Below are 8685 nucleotides of genomic sequence, written 5' to 3'. Positions count from 1 at the left end.
CATTGGTTACTGGTGTCCCCAGTTTGGGCCATTGGTTATTGGGGTCCGCACTTTAGGCCATTGGTTACTGGTGTCCCCAGTTTGGGCCATTGGTTACTGGTGTCCCCAGTTTGGGCCATTGGTTATTGGGGCCCCCACTTTGGGCCATTGGTTATTGGGGTCCCCAGTTTGGGCCATTGGTCACTGGTGTCCCCAGTTTGGGCCATTGTTTATTGGGGTCCCCACTTTGGGCCGTTGGTTATTGGGGTCCCCACTTTGGGCCATTGGTCACTGGTGTCCCTGCTTTGGGCCATTGGTTACTGGTGTCCCCACTTTGGGCCACTGGTCACTGGTGTCCGCACTTTGGGCTGTTGGTCATTGGTATCCCTGCTTTGGGCCATTGGTCACTGGTGTCCCCACTTTGACCGTTGGTCACTGGTGTTCCCACTTTGACCGTTGGTCACTGGTGTTCCCACTTTGGGCCATTGGTCACTGGCATCCCCACTTTGATCATTGATCACTGGCGTTCCCACTTTGGGCCATTGGTTACTGGTGTCCCCACTTTGGGCTGTTGGTCATTGGTATCCCTGCTTTGGGCCAGTGATCGCTAGTGTCCCTGCTTTGGGCCACTGGCATCTCCGCCAACCCTGCTTTGGAGGCCAGGGGTGGGTGTCTGAGGTCAAGACAAGAGAGGAGAGAGGGAGGAAGATAAAAGAAAAAGAATGGGCAGAGCAGAGGAGCTCCAGGTGGAAGTGCCCCGACTGGTTCGTTTTGATTTCAAAAGACTTTTCCTCCCTCTTTCTCTCGCCATCTCACTTTCTCTCATCACTTCTCTTTTTCCATTTCTCTCTATTTCTGTTTCTTGCCATATTTTTCTCTCTGTCTCACCATTCCTCTCTTTCTCCACACCTTTGTTTTCCCCTCCACCTCTCTCTCTCTCTCTCCATTTCTTTTCAATATCCTTCATTTAGTATTTTATGTGAAGGCAGTGATGTCGTGGTGACACCACTGGGCTAGTTATCCAGAATTCCAAATTAATGTTCCGGGAACATAATGAATTCCACCATGCCAGATGGTGAAATTTGAATTCAATATAAAAAAAAATCTGGAATTGAAAGCTAGGTTAATAACAAGTATGTGACCTTTGTCATAAAATCCCATCAGCTTCGCAAATGTCCTTCAGGAAAGGAAACCCCGTGACTTTATCTGGTCTGGCCTACATGTGACTCCAGACTTCAGCAATGTGGCTGACTCTTAACTGCCCTCCGGAATAGTCCTAGCCAGCCATTCAGATCTGTGGGCAATAAAAACTGGCCTTTCCAGTGAAACTAAAAACCAAGAACAAATTTTCCATGTATCCATCAAAAGTTATGAATCTGGGTTCACAAGTCAGAACATTCCACATTTCAAAAGGTCACATTGTTGGAGGTTTATAAGGGAAAGCTAAATGTTGATCTCAAGTGTGAATAGCTTCCGATGTTTACAGTGTGGAAAAGCAAAACACTGCAGGTGCTGGAATTCTGAAAGTTCAGTTGGGAAGTCAGGAGTTTTGTAAATGATTAATACAGTGAGATATTATGATCTGTGATGTACTCTGTGAAAGAATGATGGAAGTAGCTTCAATTTGCAGAAGAGAATTGGATATTTACTTGCAAAGATAAAACATACTGGGCTATGTGGTAAGTGCGTGATTAGTTGGCTAACTCCTGTGAAGTGCACAATGGTCTGAATAGCCTCATTCTGTATCCTTTTATAATAGATGGCATTCCTTTCCTCTTCAACTCCATCACGTTTCCACCAGTTACCGAAAAAAATCTCCTTGTTAACCCCCTTTGTGCCTGGCAAATACTGCCCCAAATTTAGCAATCTGTTGGTCTCATCGACTCTTTTCCTTCTGTCTACAGGTGGCAACATTTGTAGGTCCAGTTACTGCCATTCCAGTGCTGCTCTTTTCTGGATTTTTTGTCAGTTTCGACACTATTCCCAAGTATCTCCAGTGGATGTCGTACATATCTTATGTCAGGTAACCCGAACATATTGGGGGTTATTGTAAAAATGAAAAGGTATCACCATTGACACCCAAAACTAACAGCTGTAGGTGGAGTTGGTTTATTTAAGAACCTTGTATAAAAGTTGGAACGATTGGGTTTGCTTGTGTCAAACAATAAGGTTGGCTCTGGTGGAGGGGCCTAGTCAGTAATACACAAGTGCTAATGATGAGGCTATAAAGTGGGCACCAGTGTTGAGATAACAAGGTGCAGAGCTGAATGAACACAGCAGGCCAAGCAGCATCATAGGAGCAGGAAGGCTGACGTTTCGGGCCTAGACCCTTCATCAGAAATGACATAGTTGAGATTGTTGAAAGGCTGAGGGTGACATTGTCTGGAACTATTTGTTGGAAAAGGAGTGTTGCTTATAGGTACAGGTAGAGTTTTAAATGATCAATGGCGGCATAGGGTCAAGGGGCTCCCGCATTGATTGAGAGTGACAGTCTAGGGTTGAACAAGAGAGATGCAAAGGTATGTAGGTTATCATTCAGTTTCACTCCATTCCCTTTGTGATCAAGTGATTTTGATTGACTACTCAAGGACTCCGTAGCAATTGATAGGAACCGTATGTGCTGTATAATATAAGGTTCAGCCTTGGCTAAGTCGTAGCAACTTACCTCTGAATCAGAAGGTTATGAACTCAAGTTCCATTCCAGAGACATGAGCATGTATTCTAAGCTGACGCTCCCAGTCTGTGACTGAGTTGTAGTGTTAGCAGGAGGAGATATCTGCCCTCTTAGGTGAAGGTCAAAGACCCCATGGCATGATTTCAAAGAGCAGGGGAGTCCTCCCTAAGGTGTGTGAACATCTCTAGAAGAGTTCACTTCTCGATCTGGAAACAATGAGGGAGCTTGGCAAGTGGGAGAGGGATGCATTTTTTCCAATGGAAGTTGAAAGACCCGTAGTGTAGACACTTGTTGGTGTTGTCCTCATTAGACCTTCACTGTTCTTAACAACTCATAATCTGTCTTTTGAACAACTGGCACGTGGCTAATTTGTGTTGTCTTTGCTTTCTGCAGCATTTCAACATCTTTTGATATCTATCCCTCACTAAACATCAATAAGACAGATTACCCAATCACTATCACACATTGCTGTTTGTGGGAACATTCGATGCGCAAATTAGCTGCCACTTTTCCTACATAACAACACTGACTACCCTTTGAAATGTACTTCACTGACTGTAAAGTGAATTGGGGCATCTGAGGTTGAGGAGGGAGCTGTGTAGGTCAAAGACTTCAAAATCTGTAGAAGGAGTGGACTTGATGGGCAGAATGGCCACTCCCCATCCCTGTTGCATTCGCGAAGTTCTTGCATTGCCGTTCTTCACCCAAAAACTAACCAGACCTTTGCCCTCCTATAGATATGGCTTTGAAGGCGTCATCCTGTCTATCTATGGTCTTGACCGTGAAGATCTCCACTGTGAGAAAGATGAGACGTGCCACTTCCAGAAGTCGCAGGCCATTTTGAAAGAGCTCGATGTCGAACATGGCAAACTCTACCTGGACTTCATCATCCTGGGGATCTTCTTTGTCACCTTGCGCCTCATCGCCTACTTTGTCCTGAGGTATAAGATCCGGGCTGAGAGGTAGATCAGGTGGATACCTCTGAACACCAATGTTGACACTTGCGCCTCAGGGAATTTCCGCCATAGACATAAAATGTCTAAAACCCCTCCGATATCGAGCTCTAGGCAGATACCAGCTTTGGCTCTGATTACCTGGTCATTTCTACAGTCACATAATGAAAAAAAAATGATGACTAAAGCCCTATTTCGAAGCATCTGAATTTTGACATGGTGCCAAATGTTCTCACCACATGTGATATGCTCTGACAGTTGATTCCTGCAGCGCATCAGGGCAACTGAAGCTACATAGGAGCACCAAAGCATATCACAATACACTTCTGGCTCTCAAGAGCAAAGTTGTCTATCCTTTGCTGTCCTGTAAGGGAGAAAGCTGGGGTTCGGGCTGGTTTTGGGATAAAGCTGCTGGTCAGCTTTGCTTCAGGACTGTGGGTTGGGAGAGGGGCATGTTGTCGGGCGTGGGTGGAGAAGACAGCAAATGATCTGTTTGTAAGTAACGCAGTGCTCTCAACCGTGAGTTGGGTCTCGTAACTTTCTGGTGCATTCAGACATCCGACATCTTGAACTTGGCCAAGCCAATGTAGAAAGAGCAGAGATCCAACTCATGCCCTGAGAGAGAGTCCCTGAGTTGTCAGTTCTCTGTACAAATCTCACAATTGGCAGAGAGAGGGTTTGAAATCTGTAGAATATTAAACTGGGCTGCCAATCCAATCGCGACAGTTTCCCACTGGGTTAAAATTACCCGTTGGATTTCACCTCTCTGAAGGAGGATTGTGGCTAAGTGAGCATTGGTTTCAGTGTCTATTTAATTTCACCTCTGTCCCTTCTGTATTTAAAAGAGTTTGCACTTTCGGCAATGTTGGAGATTCTTCATAGTCTCCACAAGGCTTTCATGACCTTTGCCCTTTCTATCTGACAATGAGCTAAAAATATCGAGTATCTGGTGGATGGGTCAGACGCCTGTACTCATTTTTTAATTATACAAAATTGCGATGTGTGGGAAAGGCAGGATCCACTATAATCTGTCCTTCATCCCATCTTTCTATTTTGTCAATTGGATGAGTCAAGTCAACCTTCATCTTTGGGGCCTGCGAGGGGTTCAACGAGTAACATCGGAGAGGGTGGATTTATAGCTCTACAAATGGACTATTTTGGAACAAACTTTGTTTAGCTCACTAGCCAATCTCCTAATTGATAAGATATTGTCCAACATAGATAAACAGCGAGAAGCTGAGGTGGTAGATGACATCGGGTTTAAGGGTAACGACCTTGTACAAATTTAGATACGCTTAAGCAAACTTTCACTGACAGTCCCTAACATTGGTGCGTGAACACCTCTAGAAGAGGTAATTTCTTGATCAGGAAATGGTGAGCGAGTTTGACAGTAAGTTGGAGAGGGGTGAATTTTTTAAAATAAAAACTTAAAAGGCCCATAGTGTAGCCACCTTCCTGGTGTTGCTCTCATTAGACCCTAACTGCTGTCAAAAACCCATAATAGGCACAATCTCTTTTTTGAATTGCTGGCTGGTCACTTAACCATTACTGAGCCATGTTGTCTTTGCTTTCTGAAACATTTCAGTGGCACTTGATTCAACAGAGTGGCCAGCAGTTTTAACTCAGCATCGGGGTAAAATGGGCTCATGGACACACTCCACCCCCCCCTACCCTTAGCTATTCCGATTATCATTCGCATCAAAGAACAACTGTTCAGGAGTTCCGGGACTCCTTCTGAATTATTCCAGCCTCTTTGAACACTGCCGATTATAGTATAAATTTGCAATCTGTTTCTCAACTCTGAGGTGCTTCTGTTTAAAATGTGCTTTTTTGTTTGAAAATGATCATTCTCTGTCATATAGCAGTGATGGTGCTCTGACTGGAAGAAGGGATCTTGAATTTGGACAAAGTTTCTAGTTTCTGTGCTTATTTGTGTATGATGAGCCCTGGAATGAAGGGAGGGGTAAGTGGATCTAAGATACAAATCTGCAATGGTCTCATTGGATGTTGCAATAGGATGGGGTTGGGGGAGGGGTTGAATTACCTACTCCTGCAGAATAAATAGAATCTAGAGGGGAGGGGAAGGTTCTTAAGCATTAGGCTTTTGTCTTCCATAACATGGAAGCACCGAGAGTCTATTATTGTACACTGATAAATAGAAACAGACATGTGTATTCATCTGGTAAAGTGGTCACCATATTTTCTGTTCTTATGTCCAGCAACAGTACTCCTGTGAATACTTCAAGAATTTTTTTAAAAATTTCATTCATGGGATATGTTGTCCATTCCCAAATGTCCAGAAAGCACATTGCTGCAGGTTTGGTGTCTTTACCCAGATTAGATAAGGGCAGCAGTTACATTCCCTGAAGAGCATTGGTGGAGCAGGTGAGTATTTCCCGACAATTCCAGCATCATTAGTTATTTAACTCCAGACTTTTTTGTTTAAAATTGAATTCAATTTCCACTATGTTAGGATTTGAACCCAGGTCCCTAGAACATTAGAGATAACAAGGTGTAGAGCTGGATGAACACAGCAGGCCAAGCAGCATCAGGGGAGCAGGAAAGCTGACGTTTCGGGTCGGGACCTTCTTCTTCCCTAAAACATTAACTGGGTCTCAATAGCCTAGTGATAATATACTAGGCCACTGTCTCCCCTCTGGTGAGGCTTCAACAGACAGTGAACTGTGTTCTTCTGCATCAGGCTGACCAACAAAGTGATGGGCACTTGGAGGTATTCTCTGAATCCACGAATTGGAGTAACTCAGGACGATATTGATAGTGCTGCTACATTGCTTAGGTGGCATTTCTAATTGACTGAGTCTCTGTGTTAAAGCAGTGAACAATAAAATTGCCAATGCAAGAGAGAGAGAGTCAATAAAATTTTACTTCTTGTTAGGTCACAAGGCTGTGTGTGAAAAAAGTGGAATTATAGACTGCCCCCTTTAATGTTGGCCCCAATTAGCTGGAATGAAAATCACTTCTTCCTCAGCACCAATGTCAAACCTGTCTCATCTTGATCAAACCTGAAACACCAGACTGAGGAGCTAAATGCTCCATTTCCCTCAGGAAGATTGTAATAGAAACAAGAATGGTGTTTCTGAACAAAACACAGAAAATATTGGAAGTACTGTTCAACATTGAAAAGATAAAGAGCCACATTATTGTTTTGGGTGCAGTATCTTTTTTTTGAGTCAGAAGGTTATACTACTTCTGTCGTAGGCCGGAACTGATTAAGTGTCCAATTTTAAAGAGGCATGACTAACCCAACTAAACAAAAACAGAACTTCAAAGAAAACTTAAAGTATTATTTAAAAACTAAAAGTACTGCAGATGCTGTAAATCAGGAACAAAAACAGAAGTTGCTGGAAAAACTCAGCAGGTTTGGCAGCATCTGTGAAGAAAAAATCAGAGTTAATATTTTGGGTCTGGTGTCCCTTTCTCAGAACAGGACCCGAAACATTAACTCTGATTTTCTCTTCATAGATGCTGCCAGACCTGCTGAGCTTTTCCAGCAACTTCTGTTTTTGTTCCTTCACATATTATTTCCTGGTCAATGACGAACTCCAGTGCTCAAAGGTGTGGAAGGCTGGGTACACCACATGTTCTTGTCCAGGACACTCAGGCACAGACAGAGCTGCTGAGCAGATGCAACAAGTCAGGCTGAGCAAACCCCTCAATCGTCTGATGCAACAACCTACTGATGGCTGCTTTGGCCAGGCCCTTGAGCAGTCAATAAGGAGGTCTCCTGGTCTGTCTGCTCCCCTCCACACTGGATCCAAAAATTGGGAATAAAGTGCAACTGGCAGTGGAGGAGCTGTCCCCTATCTGAAGCCTGTTAGTTCAAGGCCTGCTCCAGGTTGTGATCGCATCATATTCACTGATGCTTCAATGTTGCATTGTTGGAGGGGTCCTTCGATGAGGTATCAAACTGACATTGATTCAGGTTAATGCTGTTGTTCCTCTGGCACTAAAAGAAAACAAAAGAATAAAGGAACAGACCCTTCGGCCAATCAAGCCTGCGCTCACACATGATGCCTTTCTAAGCTAAAAACCTTTTGCCTCTACATGAAAAGCAGGGGGAAATTCACCCAGTGTCCTCATCACACATTCCCCCATTAACCAATTTCAAGAACTGTTCACCTAGAATCATAGAATCCATACAGTGCGGAAAGCGACCATTTGGCCCACTGTGTCTGCACCGACCCTCCAAAGGGCTTTCCACCCTATCCCTGTAACCCTGCATTTACCATGACTGACCCACCTTGCCCAGACATCCCTTGATACCACTGGGTAATATAACATGGCCAATGTACCTAACATGCACATCTTTGGACACCCCTCTGGTAAATTTGTGCAAGACGGCTGCTTACAATATTATCCAATTAGCTGCAGGTGTCCTGAGAGCACAAAAGGTGCTGTATGTATGTAAATTATTTCTCTGAACTTTTGACAAAAGGAACATATGAATTTCCAATATATGCCGTGTTTCTCTTTGTTGTTTTCACTTGGAAGGGCTCAGGATCAGCTGGTGTCTGAAATGGAAAATCACAGTGCAAAAAGGCACTGTTTTCAGTTTAGTGTTAAGGTTTATTCCAGAACTAACTTACTCCACATTTATCTCAGCTGTGGGAGTGATTAAATCTGACATTGAGCGCCAAGCGTTCCAATACTGACCTCTTTCACTTCTAAGGCAGCTAGGAGTGCAATAGTGAGAAGGTTTTTTTCTGGATTATGATAGCAAAGAATGAGTACAGTCTTCCTTTCATGGTGGTAACTGCTGTAGTTCTTGAAAAGTATTATTCTGTAAAATTTACGCCACAGAAACAGACCATTTAGCCCAACTAGTCTGTGCTGATATTTAAGCTTTACAACCCTATCCTACCCTACCTCACCAAACACTTTTAGTGTGTTCTGTTGTTTCATTCTCCTTTATCTGGCTCCATCTTGCCAAATGAGCACCAGAAACGAGAGTTTGAAAACCTAGGAGACAAATAGATTAACAAAATCTTTTCGACAATGTGCTGATAAAGGGCCAGTTGCAATATTCAAGGCAAAGTAACAGTGGGCAGGTCACCTGTT

The 8685-nt window shown here is 43.7% G+C and overlaps 1 protein-coding gene across 2 annotated transcripts in view; it reads left to right on the top strand.

Annotated features, from left to right (window-relative positions):
- abcg1 (ATP-binding cassette, sub-family G (WHITE), member 1) overlaps positions 1-5687 on the top strand; it is a 65412-nt gene extending 59725 nt beyond the window's left edge. The window contains exons 14-16 of one of the 2 annotated variants that reach the window (XM_048603308.1): positions 1884-2002; positions 3391-3594; positions 5469-5687. In XM_048603308.1, the coding sequence (XP_048459265.1) occupies positions 1884-2002; positions 3391-3594; positions 5469-5523 (378 nt within the window). In that variant the 3' untranslated portion in view covers positions 5524-5687. Of the gene's footprint in view, positions 1-1883; positions 2003-3390; positions 3985-5468 lie in introns of those variants that run through there. The other variant, XM_048603309.1, reaches the window with a different exon arrangement.
- Positions 5688-8685: the final 2998 nt, after the last annotated feature.

This window comes from Rhincodon typus, chromosome 11, assembly GCF_021869965.1.
Source record: "Rhincodon typus isolate 14 chromosome 11, sRhiTyp1.1, whole genome shotgun sequence".
NCBI lineage: Eukaryota > Metazoa > Chordata > Chondrichthyes > Orectolobiformes > Rhincodontidae > Rhincodon > Rhincodon typus.
The sequence above is the reverse complement of the archived record's forward strand: the minus strand, read 5'-3'. Positions and strand labels throughout refer to the sequence as shown.